The sequence below is a fragment of the Pelmatolapia mariae genome, linkage group LG7 (assembly GCF_036321145.2).
Source record: "Pelmatolapia mariae isolate MD_Pm_ZW linkage group LG7, Pm_UMD_F_2, whole genome shotgun sequence".
NCBI classification, from domain to species: domain Eukaryota; kingdom Metazoa; phylum Chordata; class Actinopteri; order Cichliformes; family Cichlidae; genus Pelmatolapia; species Pelmatolapia mariae.
This window is the reverse complement of record NC_086233.1, coordinates 27,540,589-27,563,683: the sequence shown is the minus strand read 5'-3', so window position 1 is coordinate 27,563,683 and position 23,095 is coordinate 27,540,589. Positions and strand designations below refer to the sequence as shown.

Here is a 23,095-nt window from a genome sequence, read left to right as displayed (position 1 = left end):
TAATGTGTTTTCTGTGTTATATTGCGAATAAAATATGAGTTTAAGAGATTTGCAAATCGTTGACACAATGACACGACTTTTTTGCAGTTGGGGTTGTAGAGAATCAGTGCAACAAAAGTAAAACAGCTGCATGACCATGGTTAAAAACTGACCTGTGAACACCAGATTTATGTACAAATTTATATACCTATGCTAAATATTCTCCAGTTTTCATAGCTCTTTTCTAGTCATTTCTACAAACCACGTTCACCCATTCACACATGCATATAACAATGAATGCACTGGGAGTAGTTTTGGTAATTGTCTGTGAAGGTTCTCAGTCATCCAGGTCATCGTAGTTTAAGGAGCTTGGAAAGAAAAGCGGTCTTGAAGACATTTCACCTCCCATCCGAGAAGCTGCTTCAGTTCTAAGAGCAACTGGTGGAGAGTCCCAGATTTTGGTGATTCTGTATTTTGCCCATATGAAAGGAGCCGGAGATGAAATACGTACCTATGGGTTCTGTCGACGATGATGTCTGTATTCCAGCTTCTTGACAGTTGATAAAGGAAACTGAAAATATGATTGCAAGATTTTACAAAGATAAAAAAAAAATACAGGAACATTAGTGACTGACAAAAAAACAGGAGATATACAGTTGCAGTAGTGGACAAATCAAAGATCCTCGTCTACTGACAGTATGCTATTTCCTCAATATAGCTGACCGTGAAAAACAGAAAAAGTTCTTCAGACGTGGCACAGAGGTTAGCAGCCTGTCACAAAAATACATACTTTGATCCTATTTCTTGAATGGGACACATTCAACACATTTCGGCAGACATAAAAGAAAGTATTTTTGTACCAACAAGGTGACTCTAAATTAGCAATTGTAGTAAGAAACTTGCCATATCTCTGCATGATGTATAGGGACTACTTAAAAAAAATTGGAGCAAGCTGTAGGAAACTTCATTTTTCACCATGACACAGTGCCAGTAAAAACATACCTATATAGGAAAACATGCAGTGGAACACTCTCAGCCATGGCTTGACCTCCCCAGAGCCCAGAACTCAACATTTGTGGAGTAGTGTGGGACCATTTTGACAAAGAATGGAACAACAGTCAGCCAGTATCCAAAGAAGAACTTTGAATGTCCTTAAAGAAGAACTATTCCTGAAGACTACTAAATAAAAACTGAGAAAAAGCTGCCTAAGAGAGTTCAAAATGTGCTGGAGAATGAAGGTGGTCATAGCAAATATTGACTTTCAAGCTTGTTAGCATTGTACAAACTTTTTGCCTTATGTACGGTATTTCCGTGTATGTTTGCACGTATGTCAATGAATCACTTGTCATTTGTCATTTTTCTGACAAAATGAATTTTTAAATGAGGCATGGCTCAAGAACTATCATCGACATCTTTGTCTTTCCCATGCTAACTACTGAACTTGCTAACTGGTTCCCAGAATAAAAACTACAGTGCATGCATTTTTCCACACTGGATTTATCCACCATCTGTGTGGCTTTCAAATGGGATGGGATTCACCCAATCAGCCTAGAAAGTAACAATTCACCCAATGTATATAGAGATTAATTTCCAAAACCATTTAATTCTCGTTTACTGTGCTGTAATAGCAAAAAATGCTGCACCAGCTGCGTCACAATATGTGTTACCAGCCTAATTCACTGTAAGCCCATAACAAGAGGTACTATCTTAAACGGCCTGTCAAACAAAGGCAGCAGTCCTTGACAGAACAAGTGTTGTCACAGAGTGCAACATCAGTGCCAGTTTTTGACAGTGTTACACAGGACCATTTAAACTCCACCGAGCTCGTTAGCCTAGAGTTGGTCCTGTGACCAGCCTCCTCATTGTGTATCCATCAAACTGAATCAGTGTGTAGGAGGGTAATCCATACAGGATAATTGGTACACTTGTTCATGGAACACATCTGGACTATCTATCTATCTTTCCATACTCAATAGTCATTAACTGATCCTTGGCAAGTCAATAAGAGTCAGCTGATGACAACTCCAGAGGTGATACAAGCATGGGATCCTCTAAGTAACTAACGGGGGATCTACAATGAACCCAGTTGGTGCCTAAATGAAGCTGGTAAAGGTAATATTTATAAAGGTAAGATGCATCTGGTTAAGTCAATCATTTTTGATGGAAGTCCACTAAGCAAAGTGCCTTAACTTTTGCACCAATAGCAATTATTGTTTCAGTAAGTTCATGAAAAAAAAGCAACAAGCAACTATTTATGCACAGGAAAAAAAACAACAAAACTATGGTATAGGGGTTTTATACACAAAAACCTTCAACTGTACATGGTGGGACAAATGGTGCAGGCAGCAGGAGACGGGATGCTGGAGGTGGAGTGCAAGTATGTGTGTGTGTGTGTGTGTGTGTGTGTACGGGTTCGTACTATCCTGGTGGGGACCAAAATCTGACTTTTACTATCCTGGTGGGGACTTTCTGCACCGTGGGGACCAAAATCCAGGTCCCCTCGGGGTTGAAAGCAATTTTCACACTCAAAATGCAGTTTTACTGTCAGGGTTACAATTAGGTTATGGTTAGGTTTAGGGTAAGGGTTAGGGTTAGGCATTCATTTTTAATGGTTAGGGTTAGGGTAAGGGGCTAGGGAAAGCATTATGTCAATGGGATGTCCCCACGAGGATAGCAAACCAGACATGTGTGTGTGTGTGTGTGTGTGTGTGTGTGTGTGTGTGTGTGTGTGTGTGTGTGTGTGTGTGTGTGGCTTAGTTTGGGGGGTGGTGGGTTGAAGATCCATATGGGCAACCCACCCCTCGCACCCCCCACCCCACCTCCTGCAAACAGGCAGATGTCAAATGGGACGTGCCTCCGTGATGGGGCACAGGGTCACACTGCACAGGGGCAAATAACAGAACAGGAGGTACAGAGAGGGAGAGAAATGCCTTCTTGCCAACACCCCCCCCTTTCCCCCCTCCACCAAAACACAACAAATAAGACATGCACATGCTACCAGGAAAAAAAGCTGAGCTCACACAAACATGCCAACACAGGCGGAGGGCCGCTGCATAGCATTACAACCACTGTGACAAACAAAACTCACGGATTAAGCGACATTTACATTTGTTTCCTGACGTACATATTTAAGCCCCCTCGAAAAATAAATATGAGAAGCATTATTTAATTCATTTAATTATATTTTCAAATGTAATATATATTTTTTAGAAAACAATACCTGTGCATTATTCATAGTTGGTAAACTTTCATCAAGATTTCATGAACTTGACTCTTGCATTTATTGTCCCTCCCCGTGTTTTGTTCTGTTCAGTGTGGCTATATAATTACAACATGTTCCACCACACTGATGTAAATGTGGCAGGCAGAATGTCAGAAAACACTCTCAGTGTATTTCATTTAGAACTGCATCAATTAGCAGATAAATCTATTTTTTAAAATCATTTTCAGGATCTTTTCAGACACTCTCTGCTTCCAGCTATCTTTAGCAATCAATGTGCTAATTATTTCCCAACATGAGCAATCACTTGTTTGTGTATTGAATATTCAGAAACAGTGAAAAATGGGCATTGCCTGTGTCTCAGAGACTTTAACAATGTCTTCATTTTTCCTGTTTTCTTTTTTACAAAAATTGGAGTGTGATATTATATCCCTTTTTATTTTCTTTGTCATACATGACAAACTTAATATTGAAAAAAAAATAGTAGTTTCAGCCGTGTGTGGATTAAAATCTGAGCAGCCCCTCAAAAATTCAAATAAGGTTAAATTATAGCCATGAAACTTTGTCGGTATATCAGACTGGAGTAGCAGTTGCCAACCTGACTATAAATTACACTAAATAGTAATCGTTCTGTTCTTGTGAGTCCAGTGCATGCATGTTTCTAATGTGTCTACAACTACTTGACTATAATGGGAGATGCAACCAGACTAAAAGGACAGGTGGTAGCGTGTGCGTGTGTGTGTGTGAGCACAGTGTGGAGGTATGGGCTGTAGTCCTAAACAAAGCAGGGGAATGGACACACACTCTCTCACGCACACACACAAGCACACACAGAGGCTGTTCTCTCTGTTTTGAGTGCTGAATGGTTACGCCCGCAGGGCAGGAGTAAGGTTACTTTACATACTGCACTTACAGCTCCCTTTACCACTGGGGTATAAAATGGATTTAAATGAGAAAGAGGGGAACAGAGGGGTGAAGGCAGAGGGGTGGAGGGTGGGAGGACTCCCTTTGTGTAACAGGAGGTCTGCTGCTGCTCTGGCATGGCTATGGAGATGGTGGAGCGGGGTCAATCTCCCTGCTCTCCCTCCCTCTGTCCTTTTACTATAGGCTGGCTGCTCTGTCTCTCCTCCTCATCTCTCCCTCCCTCCATCCCTTCCTCCCTATTAGCATAGCAGCTGCCTGATACAGGGCGTAGGGTGGAGAATGGCCAGGTTGCTGTGTGCATATGTGTGTGAGGGTGTTTTGCAGAGGGGCGGGGGGCGAATTGGGTGGGGGGAGCCCAGTCAATGGCGGCCCGTCTGGCTGGTGAATAGTAGCTAAAGCAGGCCCCCACGAGTTAGACAAAGAAGTAAGAAGGGAGGGGATGGGGTCGGGGTGTGTGAGGGAGATGGAGGGAGGAGGGAGGGGTGGAAGAATGAGGCAGTGAATGGAGAGCCTTGTCACTGGAGCTATGGAAAGAAGCACAGAATGAACTGGAAGAATGAAAGAAAAGTTCAAAAAGGAGCGGAGGGCAAGGAAAAGACCAGCCTGACCACCTGTCTCTCTCCCTCACTCTCTCTCACTTCTTTTACTCCACTTCTTACTCACAGGCAGACTTTGGCGAGGTTGGGGGAGTCCACTGGTTGAGTTTAGCGACAGGCGTGTTTTTGTTTTGAGAAAGAAAGTGCGGTATCAGCAGGATTTAAAGCTCACTGTCATCTGTGACTCTGCGCTGATTTCCTTGCATGTGGGCCGTGGTTCAAAGAATTGTGTGCTATAAAAGATATTTTATATATATATAGATATATATATATCTATATATATATATCTATATATATATAGATATGTATATAAAAAAACATCAAAAATATCACAATAATAGTCTTACAGTGGATGAAAATATGATAATGGTTACAAGTAAGAATAGCTGGGATGGAAGCGATCAATAAGCAATCTTATCACCAAGCGCAGCCTACTTGTTAGAGAAATACCCGTCCAGGCTGAATACAGTATCTACGGAGTATCTCTGTATGCTGGGTCCTTCCTCCAAACAGCAGACACATTAAGAAACTAAGGGGTATCTACAAACACGTATCTGCATATGAATATCTAGAATCTATCTTTAAAGGACATTTTTGCAGCTTCCCCTGGAGTCCTAGTCCTGATTTAGCATGCTTCAGTGGCATGCAAGTAAACAGTCTGTGTGGAGACCAAAGAGATTTCACTTTTTAAAAATTATTTTAAACTTGTAGCTGTAAAGAAGGTACAGCCCAAAAAACTGTCTGACAGACCAAAAATAGAGCAAACGGGAGGGTGAATCAGTTTTTTACATCATCAATTTGAGAAAAAAAACATATCTGTATATAAAAGATGGATATAAACATGACTTTTTCCCATTTTTAGGCATCCACTCTAGCATTATGGCTGTTGTGCAGGTTTTTGGAGCCTGGGGTGATAATATTTGGATGCAAGGGTAAAGGCTTGTGTATAATTTCTTTATCGGCAAGTTCACTGGGATCCACTCCGGTTTGAGTGATGCCAATTTTCATCTTTTTCTTTTTCTTTTTTTTTGACCTCGCGTACTTGTCTATGCAGAACTTAAGACTATGGTGCACCAAGTACATCACAGTAAGTGGACGATATCAAAGAAGCATAACAGTAATGGTTACTCAGCCATCAGGTCTCCAGCTATTTCTGGGTCGAGCTGCCTATTTATAAACTGTCCATTTAAAATTGTCTGTTTAAAAAGTTTCTTTTTGTGTGCAGAGAGTCACATTCCTTGTTTGCGTGCACAAACTTGGCCAAGTAAAATTGATGCTGATTATGCATAGAACAAGAAGTCAATTTGTTGTCACAGGGTAGACAACAAGAAATTAAGTTGCAACGTGTTGTGTTGTCTGATTCAAGATGGTGGAAACACTATTAAACATTTCAATGCGTTCGTCTTTGTGTGGCTGTCATCGCTCGACAGTCACACAGGGCTGAGTTATTGTGCTCCTGCAGTAACTCTTAAAAGTTCCTCATATGTGTTCTCAACCTAATTATACAACAGGTTTCATTCAGAGAAGCCCTTTGTTGTACATTACCACCCAATCAGAGAGCAATCAAGCCTGTATCAGTGTATTCTGAGGAAGTCAGAAGTTCTCGTGTACACTGTACACATGTTGAACATGTGCTGATTAAACAAAAAAAGAGGAATTTATCATTGCAAAACCAGTCAAATGGCATTTTACATGTATCACAAGATGTTCAGTTAATCTTGCGTGTTTCAGATTAAGTGCATCCCTTCAAATGAGGGGTGGAAGCATGGATATGAATATTTTATGAGCCTCTGAACAATGGGCTTTTGAATAGCGATGGCAAATAATCACCCAGATGCACTTGATTGCAGCTGCTATAACATCACCCCACCAGCTTTTAACACTGTCTCCTCTATGTGTTTCATACAAAAACTATACAAGCAAAAGGACACAAGCTGTCCTTCTTTTCTTTTTTTTTCTTTACCAGTGTGGCCTGTTTGTTTTTTTAGTGAAGCAATTTTAATGTGATTCCCCTATGTTTTCTGGATTTCCAGTTATTCCCTGGACAAATATCCATCACAATTTCCCTCTCTGCCTTCTCTGCAAAAATTCCTCCAAAAATCTGTTGTCTGGCTCACTAATGCAAGCTTCTCCATGCAATGACCAAGATGAGCAAGGAAAGCCAAGGCACATGAAGAACCTATTAGGGGGCCTAGCAGCCAGCATCAACGCTGGGAGGCCAGCCAACTCAGTGTGTGAACAATGGGAACGCAGCTCAACAAAAACATCCTGCAGAAGTGAGAGACTGAGAGGGAGGGAGGCAGGGACTTGGGGAGAAATGTGCAAGCGAGCAGCAGGCGAGATAACACACTCTGCCTGCCATGGGATCAAAACAGAGAAGGGCTGGTGTCTAGAGGAACTCAAATACATCAGATCAGTGCTGAAACTTTGAGCTGAGGTCATTTATGGTTCAGCTGCGGTGCAGACACCGATTTTAACAGCTGCTTCAACAATGGCACAAAGTTGTCAGTAAAAACCTCATAACACTACTGCTTTTTTTTCTCTCAGAATTGCAACTCTAAGACCACAACCGTTATTTCGAACACATGGGAAACCCTTTTTACTCAAACGTTCACAGTTGAAGCTGGTCAACACCCAGAAAATGTTGCAATACGAACAGGTCTGACATGTTGAAAAACGTATTGTTGCCTGTGTTTTCCCACCAACCGCTATACAGCTATGCAATATCAGTTGCGAGTCATCATTTCTAAGAAAGATGTTGATGTGACTCACTCAAACACTCAAATGAACAGGAGATAAATCACCAGATTTTGCATTTTAACCAATGCTGACATGAAATTAAGCACATATGCAAAAAAGAAAAAGAAAAACTGAAATAGAAATCAGAGCATAATGCACACACTAATACACTCTTTCATAATCATTTTGCTTGTAAAAGAGTCAACATATCAGAATAGCACAGTTCCCCCTTTTACACTTATGGCCAATCCATTTTTAAACCCATTTCATGCAACATTATATTGAACACAAGCTGCAAGAAAATCACAAAAAAGATGCAAAATGCCTCAACAAAGTGGATGATTTTGAAGCAAGTCGGACTTCTTGGAAGTCTTCTTGCTTCTTAGAAGTCTAACTCCACAATTAGTTTTGCTTTGAAGAAAGGCTTGGTAAGATAATTTGATAGGGAGTATAAATAGTGAGTAAGAGACAGTTTAGTAAGGTAAAACAACACACACAAAAGTCCTGGTTGTTAGCAGAGAGCTGAAGTGTGGTGCAAAGCCTGGGTCTTAATCATTAGGAAGAGAGCATACGAGAAGAGTGTGTTGGAAAAGTTTTTGTGTGTGGGGGTAACATAAAACCATCTCTCCCACAACACACACAGGGGAGGGGACCCTTCTTTAAACTGAGCCTACCCACAATGCACTGGGCTCCTTTATCCCGGCAGTGAAAGGATGAGGCCAGATGAATGACAAAAAGAGAGAATGGGGATCTGGGTTGGGCCCTGCTTGGAAGACAGGGAGGGAAAGAGGGAGAGAGAGAGAGAGAGAGAGAGAGAGAGAGAGAGAGAGAGCAGGGTGGGGGTGAGGGGGGTGTTTCCCAAACCAACCTTTTCAATGAAAAATGTGAAGGGAGGGGGGCGGGGGTAGCTTTTGCTTGGGACATAAGGAAGAAATGTATGCATACACAGCGGATTTTAAGTTTAATGATTTCTTTACTGGCTTGTACACAAACGTACAAAAATAATACAGCACTCATCTCCACATGACATGATGTCATCATCACAGTGTTACAAATGTTCAAAAATAAAAGAATACAAACAAACACACAAAGAAAATCCAAAATCAGACATGATGATGGAACATCTGCATCACACATGAAAAATCAACCGTTTCCTCCTGCTTGAAATGAAGCAAGACCAGAAACACAAGTTGGCCCAAAGAAGTCAGCACTCTTTCATTCTTTTTTCTCTTTCTTTTTTCTCCTTTTTTTTCCTTTTTGTTTTTTTATAGAAAAAAAATCATCTCAATGTGTACACCAATCCGGCAGCAGGCTCCTTACGTCATAAATGTTATGACCATAGCGAGCCAAATAACTGCACAACCGTGCAATTCTTTATTATGTTACAATGATCTTACCATCAAATGTATTATTCCCCTTTCAAACAAAATCAGGAAGACAGCACTTCAGAAAAGAAAGTGCCCCAACATATCATCATCTTCAGCATCGATATATATATCCATATGTATATATACATACACCCAATCACAGAGATACACACGTCTTTGTTGAAAAACATCATGTTTTTTCCACAAAGTAATACACACATTAGGACATCATCACCTGGAGCATATATTTATACAATAGTATTTTGTTGTGTCTGCTTTTTTTTTTCTATTCAGAAAAAAAAAATTTAAATGTTGACACATAAAAGCCAACTTTTCAACAACAGTCATCAGTGCAATATTCAAACAAAAGAGAAAAAAATCAAGTTTAAGACAAGCGATGCATATTTCATTTGTTGCCTGATACCAATCTATACCTTAATGTAGTAGAACTATTGTTTCGGTTAATTATCGGTTGTTCCAGGTTGAAAATGGGACACGTGCCTCATGAGAAGTACACAATACCATAGACACACACAACACGCACACACACAAACATAAGCACATACACCTTAACGGGAAAAAACACTCGTGCACACCTTCTCAAGAGCTTCTCATGAGGTCAGCCAGTGCTGCTGTGAAAATTCTGTTGGCCATTTGAGCAGTAGGCATTTTTTTTTCTAAAAACAAACAAAAAATAATAATAATAAAATAACAACATCAACATTAACAAGAAAAGAAACATACAAGCAGCATTGTTACAAATGTTAGGGTGCCATGACTTTCAAAATGCAGCAGGCAAATTTATGAGACCTAATTTTCCTTTTCTGTGAAATCCTGCAATAGTCATGTGTTGTTGATCATTTTTAAGTCTTCATCGTCCAACAGTATTAGGGTCCTGCTCAGTAGTAGTAACTATTCCAAAGCCTTGGCTCTTGCAGTTACCCCATACGAACACTGGGGGCGCTCAAGACTCCGATTTTGTGCAATAAAACTCCCTGCATTTATAAGTCATGCGATACAATTCCATTTTTTGTATGACTAAAAAAAAAGAGAGAAAATAAATGGAACTAAAACAACCATACAGGCTGATAAGGACAGAGAGAGAGAGCAAAGTGGAGTATTATAGGGGAGACATGCAACAATGGCTCTGTGTGTGTGTGTGTGTGTGTGTGTGTGTGTGTGTGTGTGTGTGTGTGTGTGTGTGTGTGTGTGTGTGTGTGTGTGTGTGTGTGTGTGTGTGTGTGTGTGTGTGTGTGTAAAGAAAGACAGAACCAAAGACTCTCTTGCAGAAAAGGCAAAATGATGTTTTGCTTGTCAGCACTGGTTTGGTTGTAGTGTGAAAACTGTCCCGAAGGAGGATGCAAAAAATGGGTTCATTGCATCTTCTTTACTGAAGTCCATCTGGCTGTGAGGTTACTTTAGCAGACACAAACAGCCCATCGGCATGCGGATGATCACAGACTCCAAACAAGGCGGCGGTGAGAAAAACAGAACGACTTGAGAATACTTTACAGACGAGGTAGCTGGGAAAAGGCAACCAAACAGAGTCACTTTAATGGGAGGATGAGAAAGTCCTCTCCGAGGGGGTCGACAGCCTATAACTGGGGGGTGGGGGTATCTAGAACTGTGGCCAGTAGGATGAGGGTGGCAGGTCTTACCTCCACACGGGACAGTTTACACAAAAAAGTCTGAAGCAGCTTGAGTCACCCATTATATCCTTACACAACACAGATCGTTTTTAAGAAGAACCACAAAATATTTAAAAATGCATCTTCTCAATGTACCTTCATAAATTAAAAAAAAAAACCCAGCCTGCTTTCACAGTGATGACTAGGATGTTAATAAAATACTGAAAGGAGATTATAAAGTGAATTCCAAATGCGTCTTTTTTTCATACAAAGCGAAAGCAGCGGTTTTTAGTAACACAATGACCATTGGCAAAGTGGTCGCACTGGCCTGAAAAATTGGACGCCAGCATGGCAAGATCTGCTTGCAGAGCGCTCTCATCGCTCTTTTCCTTTAAAAAAAAAGAAAGAAAAGAAACAGAAACAAAGTAAAGCTATTGTGTACAGTACTTCACAACAATTATGAAGTCAGTTGTTGTTACATAATGATTACACATCTGAAAATGTGTTGGATAGCCATAATGCCGCTCTTTGAGTTAAAAAAAAAAAAAAAAAAAAAGAATGAAGAAGAATCACTAAAATTTATTAAGGAAAATAAGACCTCTGGTAACCAACAGAGGGCAACCCTTCTTCTCTTGTTCATGTGTCTTCCCTTTCAGATATTCCAGCATGCAGCCATAAAGCATCAAGTGACTGTTTCATATAAAATAACTTAAAAAGGGGGTTTTACAGAACAATGAGGAGCAACAGGTCAAATCTGCGCTCCCACAAAGAAACTATTCAAGGGATAGGGAAAAAAACTGGGCCATCTGCTCTCTGGAGTCCAAACACACACATGCGAGACACAGAGACTTGATTTCTTTTATAGTGGACGACACGATCTAATACGAACATTCAAGAGGAAAGCTTTAGTACCAACAAACTCACGGAAATGGGTTTCTTTTGTTAGAAGATTCGTGTTGAGGCGCTGTGTATGAACCATGCGGTGCTTCACTCGGGAGTGCAGAGAGGACCCCGTTTGGTTTACAGTGAGGAAAGATTATTGTGCAGGCCTATTTTTTATCTCCTTGTTTATATGATTTGGCACAACTATGTAAATAATGGCAGTTTTTGTTTTTTGTTGGTTTTTTTTTGTTTGTTTTATTGGTTTTTTTTTGTTTGTTTGTTTGTTTTTTTCCTTTTACAAGAGCCTGGCTTTCCCGTGTGTTGTGTTGCAGTTTTATATTTAAATTGTAGTTGATTTGTTTGCTTGTTTGTTTTAATTTTTCTACTTTTTCTTTTTTTTTTACCTGACAGCAGAGTCTGATCACCGGGCGCCAGAGGAATACTTGGCCTTGGTGATGAGGTATAGCACAATGTCTTGGTGGCCCCCGAAAGCGGCGATGTGTAAAGCGCTCCACCCTTCCCGGTTGGCCAGTCTGATATCTGCACCAAACTTCACCAGCAGTTTTACCAGCTCCAGGTTTCCGTCAATTACTGACTGATGGAGGGCCGTCTGTCCTTCCGGCCCGAAGGAGTTGACGTTGAACTCGCAGTTTGTCATGTTCTGCAGCAAAGAGTGCAGCTCCTTGGTGTTGCCCTTCTTCACCGCCTCCTGGAAAACCCTTTGCGGTGCGGAGCAAGTTGACACATCCGCCTGGCTCATGGTTGCAGCTCGCTGGAGGGTGGGGAACAAGTAATCCTGCCTGGACTCTAAAGCTGATAATGATCGTCTTCTCCCTGTTGAGCGTCTCTGGTCTGGTAGCAATGCCACAGTTACACTGGATTATAACCAGTTAAGGCACTTTAAAGTAGCCCACTAAAACGGAAAAAGGTCACTTTATATATATGTGTGTACATATATCCCAAAAAGGACAAGAGAGAAAATGGCACACTTGGTGTGTAAATATTTGAGAGATCATAAATCCCCTAGAAAATAGAAGGGTGCTCTCAAGTGATCCAGGGGACTTTAGAATATAGTTCCCCTTCTGTAGCAGCAGTAGCAGCAGCAGGTAGCCTGCACAGGGGGATGGAGAAGAGAGACACCTCCGACTTTACTTGGGAAAACTGGAAGTATGGCCACTATCTCCACAGAGCAGCCTCCTGCGTGTTGGATCCCCGTCGGTTTTCCTTGAACGGTTCGATCTGTTCCCTGGCTATATGTCGCTTCTCATGTGGCCAGGGTGTCTGGGAAAGACAAAAAAAAAGGACAACAGGAGCCCGCATGAATCCAGAATCCTCACCAACAGAGTGCGAGAGACCCTACATTCCGCCACATCCAAGAATGAGAGCGCGGAACCACCGTGCGCACACGTTTACGCACGGGTACACTGGTTGAATTTTACCGCTAAACATGCGAGAAATGTAATCCGCTGCAGATTTGGGACTTACCTGTGACAGATAGACGGGTCCCTAGCGACGCAAACGATAGAAATCCACCGAGTGGCGCGATCTGTGTCCTCCGTGCGGTCCGTGTGAGTCTCTGCCCTCCGCTGCGCTCTGAGAGAATATTTTACGCGTCCTTCATTTGCATGACAATACCTTCCCAAAGAATCAACTGTGGAGGAATGGGTGGAGATCCGGGGAGGTTATAGGCTGCCGATTCGGTTTGAGGGAGGGATCAGGGTCCTGTGAATCTGTAGGGAGGGGGCGTGGTATTCCGAGGGGGAGCCAAATGTTGCTGCAAAGTATTAAACAAGGCGCCCGCAGCAATCCTACGGTGATCTCTATATCCGATCTCCTGCAGCCCACCCCGTGAAGCGGACTGAAAGTCACAGACACGGTGCTGCCAGCGCTGTAAACTGCTGAGAAATCGGGCACGCTGTAAAAGGTCCACCACGGGATTGTCGTCGACAGGAACTTGCGACAAAAAGTCAGTCAGGTGTCAGTGACAGCGTGTTGGACACTGAAGGGAATTGACAAGTATTGCTCGTTGAAAGTTGATCATTAATTGCTGTTCGATGAAAATTGTTACTAAGAAATAAAATCAAATGAAAATCGCAAAAAATTATCTCAAAGAATGGAGTGTCTATCACTCAAATTTACCTTCATATTAATTTTCTTTTAAAGGAGGTGAAATCTCTCGAAAGGCGATAGAATTTCACTTCTTACCATGGATCGAGGATTGTATAAGTTAAATGGGGTTTTTTTGTTTTTGTTTTTTTAATCTCAGTTAAGTGAATCTATATTGAATCTGGAAAAAAAACTGGCATCACTCCTTGTGAATTTGGGGGTTTTAAGCGTCCAAATAATGACAATTATTCCGTAGAGAGAGTGGATTACAGCTATGTGTTGATTTTGGTGTTCCAACTTTCTCCGGAGTGTGGGACTCCACACAAACGCCTCAGTTAATTTGTGGATAAATGTGAAATACAACTAAGAAAGAAGATGAGATTCGTCCAAATGCTAGACTGAGGCACAAGGGAGACATTTGTACACGCCGTTCTACCAGAAGCCGACACAAGTAGGCTATATTACGTCCAAACCAAATGGCATAGAGTTAAATACAAACCCCAAACGGGTGGATTGTCGCCGTCATACCTACCGGCATAAAAACACCTCAAAGGAGGAGATTATAGGTGGCTGTTTAAATCATAAACGGCGGATATAGTCTACTTGTTTTTAAATGACTAGACTGTGAGAGTTCAGATAACAAAAGCCCTGCGCTACTTCCTTTTTGCAAGTGAAAAGAGGTGACGCTTTGCACAGACTGACACCGCCGCTCAGCTACCCCCACCACCGTGGGAACTGGGCGCCTGTGTGTGAGAGTGTGTGTGTGGCGCAGAGAAAAAGGTGTCGATAGATATCCCACTAACTGACAGAAACACGGCTAGGCACAAATAAATAAGCGTTACGGTGACACAGATGGTTAGATAAACGCAGAGACGGAGAAAATGGGTTATGTAGAAACCGCACCAGGTAGGCTACCTGCAGCTCAGCCTCCTTCTCTGACCGTTTGCTCCGTCTGGCGACCCGTTCTCCGTGTCATCTGTGTAACACTTTACAAGCCGCTTTCCGCTCTGATGGTTTGGCGGCTTTCGCACTATCAGGTTTTCCCACAGTCAGAACTGTACATTTGGCGCACGTCTGTGGCTCTATCTGCATGCATGAGCGTGCTATTGTGGGTCGGAGCGGCAGTCCGTGGGAGAGACAGCAACAGAGGTCCCACAGATGAAGCCCCAGACTTGCTCAGTTTAATCTAAAGGAGAAGACGACACAGCGATTCTTGGGAAAGGCGGCTGATTATTAGGTGCATACAGACGTTTCTCTCCCTTTTAAGCTGACCGGAGGGTGTCCTTTAAAATCATGAACGAGGCACCTGAGGGTCACAGTTTAGTAGCCACAGATAACCACAGAGTAGTGCTTTCAGTTAGCCTACACGGCTGCACATACCACATTAACTGGTTCCATTAGTGCAAACCGGCTTTTAACGCCGGTTTGATGCACAGTATGGATATGAAACAGGCTAATATTTTATTGGGTTTAGTTACACGATTAAGGGATCGTGTAGTTAGGCACAAGAGAACATTCTTGCACTGAACATGTAAGAAACTGTGTCCTTTTTTTTTTTTTATCAATATAGGTAAAGCTGACTTTGCAGCATATTCTGGAAGCAACTCAGAAAGGAGTTCTAGGCCACTCTCTTCTATGTTTATGGATATGTAGATACCTGACTTTCAGACACGCTCAAATGACAGCAAAAACGAGCTAATTTCATCTACTCTGGATGTCTTTGGGGACATGTGCAGGTGACTATTTGTGCGCCTTTTTTTTACCTCCTACAAGTGGTCCACAGCTGCAAATGCTCCAAAACAAAGCCAGCAGCTCTGAGTCACCCATATGTGGTGTATTCAAACGTGGTGAATAACCAAGTCAAGTCGATGATGTAGGCTGCAATAACAGACGTGTGTTCCCCTTCGCTGTCTCCGTATAGGACAGAATTAGTCAGTGAGGGTACATATGGCCGTTTGCAGAGTAAATCTATCCCATCAGATTGAGGGGAAATTTAGATTGTGGGTTGTTTTTCAAATTATAATTTAAGAAAAATACAAGTTTTGGTTTAATTGTTTCCTATTTGTGTTTTTGCTGTGCAAAGACTTAACCCAAACTACAAAAGGCTTGTGCCAATTAACCAGAACGTTTGGATAAAGTTGTCCGTCACTTGCAAGGGTATAATTATACCTTGGAAAACTCTCTATTGCATAATTCCTGAATTGTGAAGAATTTATGTATTTGTTTGTTTTCCTCATTTTACATTTAGTGCGCAAAATGTTTGCACATTACTGTACATGTGTGCATTTTTTTTCTCAGATTACTGAAGGGTGCACAACAATTTCTGGAAAATCAAGAACATCTGTCCGCTATCAGAGCTTTTGCTGCAATGCGTCTGGACACTTGGAAAACATTTGCAGAGACTACAGGAGCCAAAAGTTTTCCATTGGATGAGTTTCTCCCCGAAGACCCTCCCCAACACATGCACTTCTCTCTTGAATCTTTCGTGGTAATGTGTGCCTGGGAAGTTGCCAGAGTAAGTTGAGATAAAATACTTGTGATTTTTTCCCCCCACAGTTTCTCGCGTTCAGTTAATATGACGTCAGGTAAAACAACTAAATAAATAAATAAAAATGTAAAAACTTTTTGTTAGTTTTTTTTTTTTTGGGGGGGGGGGGCACAGCTATGAAGAGCGGTCCGCTGGGCACGGAGGGTGCAATGAGGCCAGCTTTCCTAGAACTCCTAAATGGAAAACGGTTGCATTGAGATAATGCAAGCCCGTTCTGGTTTTGTTTGTGCAGCCATGTCTTTGCTCTGCTTTCGTGCGATGATAAACAAGATAACACCCCCCTCCCCGAAATACAGAGAGGCTTAAGTGCTGCACCGCAAAAGGAGCAACGAAGAGCTCGTAGCTGCTCGGTGCCCGAGTTTGGCGCCGACGCCGGGGCACCAATGGGCCAGACGAGCCGGGAGGAGTCTCTCCTCTGGGTTCCATGTTGCAGAAGAGCCCAAACGGGGAAATCACACAACAGGAGGGAACATAAATCTAAATTTAGTTTTTTTTAAAAAAAAAACATAATTTCTTTTTTAAACCTGTTTTTACATTCATACCTGAAAACATGCGTGCTTGAGTTTATGAGAATAGAGAGAGAGAGAGAGAGAGAGAGAGAGAGAGGGGTGACGTTTTACCGGGAGGGGAGGGCCTTCTGCATCCAATTCATTCCGGGCACCACGTGTCCTCAGAGCGTGGGAAAGAGGCGAGCTTTTCTTCCCAGCAAAGAAAGAGCAAGGATCAAATAACACGGTGCTGCAGCAGAAACCTCGCGCTCTGCAGAGGCAGGGGCTGCGACCACCCGGACAAGGACGGGACAGCACACACCGGGTTTATTTGGAAGTTAGGTTGTCTGCTTCAGTCATACCAATAAAATACACCTCGGGGAAGCTTAATGTTACTGTAGTTATTGCACAGGCTGCTTGGCGACAAGCCAACAAATGCTTGGACTCCAGGAGGCTCGAGAAGAAGAGGTCATATTATTATCGTATTAAACTACACCATTGCCAGCATAGCGGTCTCGTTCAGCAGCACTTGATTGTGGATCTTTTTCGAAACTGTTAACACGTCACAGAGGTGGATTAATCCAGCTTCGTCTGGAGAAGCTCTCACGCAGCATCAGCTATGCGTTTATCATGAGCCCTTTCCCCCCACACCTTAAAGTGTAGTTTTACATGATTTATTAGAGCTGGTTTCCATATGTGAAAACGCATAAAATGCTCAGATAATATTTTCATTTAGCTTTTCATCAGTATTGCACTGTTCTTGGGAACTAGACTTTCAAATTTAATTTTCATGTTGCAATTTTTCTGTAGCTTGAACAGGTCTAGACCTGCCCACATATACACCACCAATAAAACCTCTATGAGAAAGCAGTGCAAAAACTGATAAAAACATCTCTTTCAAACGTACCTATTAAATTCCACTATGCTGTTTGGCAATGTGTCAATGTGTTTTTACCTTCAGTTTAGTTTCAGGTAGCTTCCACAGAGTATTTTTAAGCTTACTTTTTAAAAAATTCACTTTTGACTTTACCTCGTGGATAATTTGTTTTAAGATGCTCAGAAAAATAGAATAAATTAACAGTGACAACAAATACTTGACACAAAGTCCCTTCTTAGACGTCCCAGATTTAGTAACACATGCACTAAAAGGTGCACAGGCTTCTTGTTTTGACAAATGTGACCAAATGAACAAATTAAGTCTAGTTTTATCTTCAGTCTAAAATGATTTCTTTCATGTAGTTTTTGGTTTAGTTTTAGTTAACTATATTAACTTTCTTCCATAAGATTTACCCATAGGACACAGAGGCGGGAGATTCTGATGTGGACCAGCATCTCACCCAGCACTCACAACAATGAATGGTTAACTTCCCACTCACTGCCACAGACACCCACTTTGGTAACATTCTTCAGAAGTGACGGCACTTATAATGTCCCTACAGATGACTGCATTAGGGATGGTGTAGGATTACTTGCTGCAACAAAAGCCCTAAGCCTACATTTTTGCACAGGCCTTTAAAGTCGTGTAGCTGGTAATACTGGCCTGTTATTCACACATGGAAAGCTAAAGTGTCAATTTTCTCTAAATTATGTGAATCTTTTCGCCTTTATCTGATTGGACAGTGAAGATTTTTCAAACAGGAAATGTGGTGGAAGATATGTAGCAAAGGCGCCTAGGTCAGAATCAAACCTGCACTTGTGCATTGAGCCTTGCAGCATATGGTCACCTGCTCAACCAGGTGAGCTAAACTAAATCCCCAAAACACTGAAATTAGGGGATCTGAGAGAGGACTGTTACGGGACATCTGGTCGAGGCTTCCAAAGAAACCATCAGCAATTTTTTTAGGTATACCTGTTAAACTGAAACTATCTAATCAGCCAATCACATGGCAGCAACTCAGTGCATTTAGGGATGGAGACGATCAGGATGACACACTGAAGGTCAAACCAAGCATCAGAATGGGGAAGAAAAGCAATTTAAGCGACTCTGAATGTGGTTTTGTTAGTGCCAGACGGGTTAGCCTGAGTATTTCAGAAAAATGCTGACCTACTTGGATTTTCCCACACAACCATCTCTAGGATTTCCAGAGAAGGGTAAAAAAAGAGAAAATACAAAGTGACTGTGAGTTCTCTGAGCAAAAATGCCTTTTTGGTATCAGAGGTCAGGAGGAGAATGGCCAAACTGCATTGAGCTGATAGAAAGGCAGATCCAGAGTCACCAGATCCTCAATCCAAGCACCTTTAGGATGTGATGCTTTCGCATAGAGCAAAATATCAAAGGAATTCCAGCACCTTGTAGAATCCATGTCACGAACAATTAAGACAGTTCTGAAAGTCGAAAGGGGTCCAATCCAAAACTAGAAAGGTGTACCTAATAAAGTGTCTCATGAATATATTTCCAGCATTTGTTGCAGTTAAATTTAGGCTGCTGAGCTCTCTGAAAACTCCCAGCATGTCAAGTCCTAGGAGTTTCAGCTAACACAAATTTAACACTTTACATCTGAAAGCTCAGCGTGGTTACTCATGGCATGATAAACCAAGCTATAGCGTGCATGTTCTGGAGCATCAAGTTTCATCCTGAGATACCAACCTCCAACTTTTCTTCTGCAGCTGTCGTTGTTCCTGAAAACACATTTACCTCAGTGATTCACAGTATGACCCGTCTTTGAAAATTACTGTCAGTAAAATTAAGAGCACATCTGGCTATAGTTAGAGATTCTTAGATTTTATGACTGTAAAAAGACTAACTAAGCCTTCTGGTGTAGCTTCATGTACTTTCCTCAGCAAAAAAACATCAGAAAATCTTTAATTGCAGAGCTTCCAAAACCTATTTGAACATTTTGGGAGATCTAATTGTCTGGAATCACACAAATTCACAGTGGGAAGGAGTATGAGAAAATTTGAAGGGATTCTGCTGGTATGTGCCGGGTTACTCTGTGACCCCACTAAAAAAACAAAACAAAAAAAACCCCAACACACGTGCTACACCTGACAGACACGGCTAAAGCTCGGATAATCCCATCAATCTGTCCACCCTCAGTCCTTTACCATCTGCTTTGTGAATTTAGAAACATACTGAAAACAAAAACATCTGGTGAAAGTAAACAACTGCAAATTCTTACAAATTAAAAAAGGAGAGGAAAAAAACCTCTCTTTATTAAAACACGCATTTAAATATTACAAGAATGTAATCACAGAGAATAAAAATGTATCGTACCACTGGGTACTAAAACGGCCAAGGAACTGACCTTATCGCCACCTACCAGGGCGTTCAAGTCAAAACAATAAAAACCAGTTTCCACAGGATGTGACCTCATAAACTGCTGAATGGAACAAACTTAGGATTGATGCATATGTTTACTTTCTTAAAGAATTAACTCTTTCGATTTCAAAGTATCACAATGCAAACCATTTCTTAGGTAAAATACAGTTTATAACAAATATGGTCAGGTCTAAATGCGATCACTCTATTGCCTGTCTGAAATGTAAATGATTTTTTTAAACTGTTATAAACACAAAATATTTAAAAATTTTCAAAATATTTCCATCTGAAAAAAATTGGTGGCTTAAAAACAAAAATAAAGCCTTCATTCAATGCTCACTGAGAGGCAATCTGTTGATCCAGGTGTAAAAAAAAAAGAAAAGAAGAAGAATTGTTTCCCGTTTGACTTTGACTAATTTATTTAAAGTTAATTACATGTGGGGAAATGTTACTGTATTTTAAGAGCCCAGACCCAACTTTACTTTCAGGAAAACTATGGAAGAGTCGGTGTTGAAACTTGAACAGGAACTTTCCTCAATGTGCAAAGGGGCATGGGTTCTTATGGGATAAGACCGCTGAATGCCAAAGTCTTCATGTAAACTGACTCTACAACAGTCAATTCTGCTGAGCAGCTGTAATGGGCACTGCAGCAGATTCATTGTCCTCGTCTGAAATGTGCAAGACCTCCTGAAACATTGAGAGGACACGGCCAAAATGAGAGCCCTCCCAGAACACCTTGCCACATCTGGTGCAGACGTAGAAGAGAGGGATCCTTGGCAGGAGGGTAGGGGGCACGGTGTGAAGCTGAATAGGCGCGCCCCCGGGAAAGGTCAGGGTGTCAGGGTCCAGCCCTGAAAGGGAGGCCCAGCGACACTGAAGAGCATACCTGGGGAGCTTTGGGGTCAAAATGTCATCGTGCTTCTCCTCTTCCTGGTGCATTAGGTCAGTGTTGTCCTGGTCTGGTAGGAGACCTACAAAAAAAAAAAAAATTCTATATTCTTAAAGGGAAAAGGAAGTAAGATTATCAATGGTGAGACAAATAGCTGCAGACATAATGGACTGTAGATTCATCCTTAAATGCTTTAGAAAGTATAGCCTTTCCTATAATACTGTGTGAGTTTGACAAACCTTTCTTTTTAAGCATCCCGACCATATCGTCTCGTGGCACTGCCACATACTGATCACTGTTACACGCCTGGAAAAACAAAGAAACAGTCACCAGCAGCAGATATAAAAAATTTAAAATGTGGAAAAAAGAAAATATTCTCGCCCATTTACAAGCTTGTCGCAAATGTGGCCATTTGTACTCTAAATGCTGACTCCATTAAAAATCCTTATTGCTTTGAGCTTTATTCTTGATGGATGACGTGACAAAAAAACCCTCCTTACTAGCACAATATCACAAAAAAACTTTCATATTCATTTTCATGATAGCTGACTGGTGGCTGTCATTTTGCTGTTATTTAAGTGGGTGTAATGTAGGCTGAGCAAATGTGTCAGAAAGTGCAACGGCCGCCACAAACGACATTAACATTTCCATACCCATCTCCAAAAACAACACAATAACACGCATAATAAATTCAATAGAGAACAATGTGTCTGCTGTAGGGATTTGACATTTTTATGATGGTGGAGGAGAGCTCTGACCAACATGTCAGTTAAAAAAAGAAAAAATGTAGTGACGATTAAGGACACAGTATGACTCACACTCATCTAACCAGTGATCACTGAGCAGTTTAGATATACATGTGTTGACAACAATCAGGACGGAACTAAAATTATAGCCATAGGCTCTCTGAGTGACGCAGAAAAACAAATGCTTTGCTATGTAGCAGGCTCGATTACAGTAATGCTCTGATATAAAAATGTTTTACATCACCTATAATTGATTGAGAAATATTCAAAGGCGAGAGCACATTACACCAGTTCTGAAGTCACTGGCTGCCTCTCAATTTCCAAAATTATTTTCTTTTACTTGATGGATTCACTCGTGTATATGAACCAGCACAGGGTCTCAGGTCCTCCACAACCTGAAAAGTCTGCCAGAGGAGCTGAGAGCAGCTGGAAGTCATGAAATCTTTAAACATAGACCTACCTATCTAGATAGGCCTGGCTTTTAACTGAGCATGTGCTACTAATGCCACAAACTTTTTTTTTCTTACCATTTTATCATTTTGGATGTTTACTTTCCATCACATTACTTTATTTTTATTCACTGACTGGGTTTTTTTTTCAAATTGTACATTTGATTCTATTTTATAATTATTTATCTTCTTATCTCTATTTAAAATTTTTCTATCTGTGTATTTTTTCTTTAATGTTATTTGCACTTTTATTCCAATTATAAGCTATTTATATTTTTTATTTATTTCTTGCTGCTTTGTCTTTAAGTATTTAAAATTGCTCGTTATCACATATGAATTCATCTTTATTACTAATGGTTATTGCCTTGTAATCAGCTTCTCAGTGATCTGAGAAACACCTGGAACTGCACTACCCTGCGTGAGAAATACTTTGTAAATGAAGCTTGACAGATCTGATTAACTGGTTGAATAAAAACAACTTTTTTTTATTGACTAACAGTGATTATTCCCTTTGAGAGAAGTGGAGCCAATTTATGACAGAAAAATGACAGACATAACAGACATCTAATCCCCTCACTCTAGGTGTCGGGATATTTAGATCTTCTTTTTTTTTTTGCCTTAATAGGTTGATATACATTTAATATACAGACAGATGACATAAAAATAAACTAAAAGTACAGTGCAGTACCGAGTCACTCCTAACCCAGTATATGACACAGGATAATGATTACAGACTACAACTTAGGTTTGCTTCACATTGTAATGACCCAAAATACTTAAAACATCATCTTACCTTAAGTAATAAAACCCACCAGAGTACACAGTAAATTCTTAAATGGCTAACCTTAACAACCGGCTTTAAAACACAAAGTTGCAGACCTATGTTAAAACACAGGAAAAGTACAGGTCTGAGACGCCTGATAACTTGCGTTGATCTACTCGCACACTAGCAAAGACACATTTTTCTCAGGTTCTTGCTTTGGTGTGAAAGGCCATAAGTGTTACAGAACGATCAGATCTTTGTGTGTATAGACAGTGTTAACACCTCAGTAGCATTCACATGTTCGCATTATAACGTCCTTCCCTGATAAATGGAGAGACATTAGTGGCCTCTTGTGTGCCGGCCCCCAACTCAAAGACAGACACATGCACACATTTGTCTGTAAAACATCCTGACAGCATGTCAGCGCTAAAAGCCTTGTCAATACATCAGGTCTCCGCCCAGTAAACAGCATTCTACTTAGAAGTGGGCTGTAAATCAAACCACTCGCACAA

At 41.2% G+C, this 23,095-nt stretch overlaps 2 protein-coding genes across 5 annotated transcripts in view; both read right to left on the bottom strand.

The window, feature by feature from the left end:
* Nucleotides 1-411: 411 nt before the first annotated feature.
* nrarpa (NOTCH regulated ankyrin repeat protein a) lies at nt 412-13,151 on the bottom strand. 3 transcript variants are annotated; one of them, XM_063478743.1, is made up of 3 exons: nt 12,821-13,151; nt 11,740-12,616; nt 412-550 (listed from the first exon to the last, which is right to left on the bottom strand). In XM_063478743.1, the coding sequence occupies exon 2, from the start codon at nt 12,093-12,095 to the stop codon at nt 11,757-11,759; it is 339 nt and encodes a 112-aa protein (XP_063334813.1). In that variant the 5' UTR covers nt 12,096-12,616; nt 12,821-13,151; the 3' UTR covers nt 412-550; nt 11,740-11,756. The 3 variants fall into 3 exon arrangements, with proteins under 3 accessions (XP_063334813.1, XP_063334812.1, XP_063334811.1); XM_063478742.1 differs by lacking the exon at nt 412-550 and adding an exon at nt 8,412-10,842; XM_063478741.1 differs by lacking the exon at nt 412-550 and having other exon boundaries at nt 8,412-12,616; nt 12,821-13,146.
* Nucleotides 13,152-19,595: 6,444 nt separating this feature from the next.
* Nucleotides 19,596-23,095, bottom strand: part of exd3 (exonuclease 3'-5' domain containing 3) — a 44,383-nt gene continuing 40,883 nt past the window's right edge. For both annotated transcript variants that reach the window (XM_063480716.1, XM_063480715.1), the window contains 2 exons: nt 20,865-20,931; nt 19,596-20,707 (listed from right to left, as the gene is read on the bottom strand). In XM_063480716.1, coding sequence (XP_063336786.1) covers nt 20,352-20,707; nt 20,865-20,931 — 423 coding nt within the window. In that variant the 3' untranslated portion in view covers nt 19,596-20,351. The remainder of the gene's footprint in view (nt 20,708-20,864; nt 20,932-23,095) is intronic.

Coding starts and splice junctions, on each gene's coding strand:
- nrarpa (XM_063478743.1), bottom strand. CDS start 12,095: ATGAGCCAGGCGGATGTGTCAACTTGCTCCGCACCGCAAAGGGTTTTC.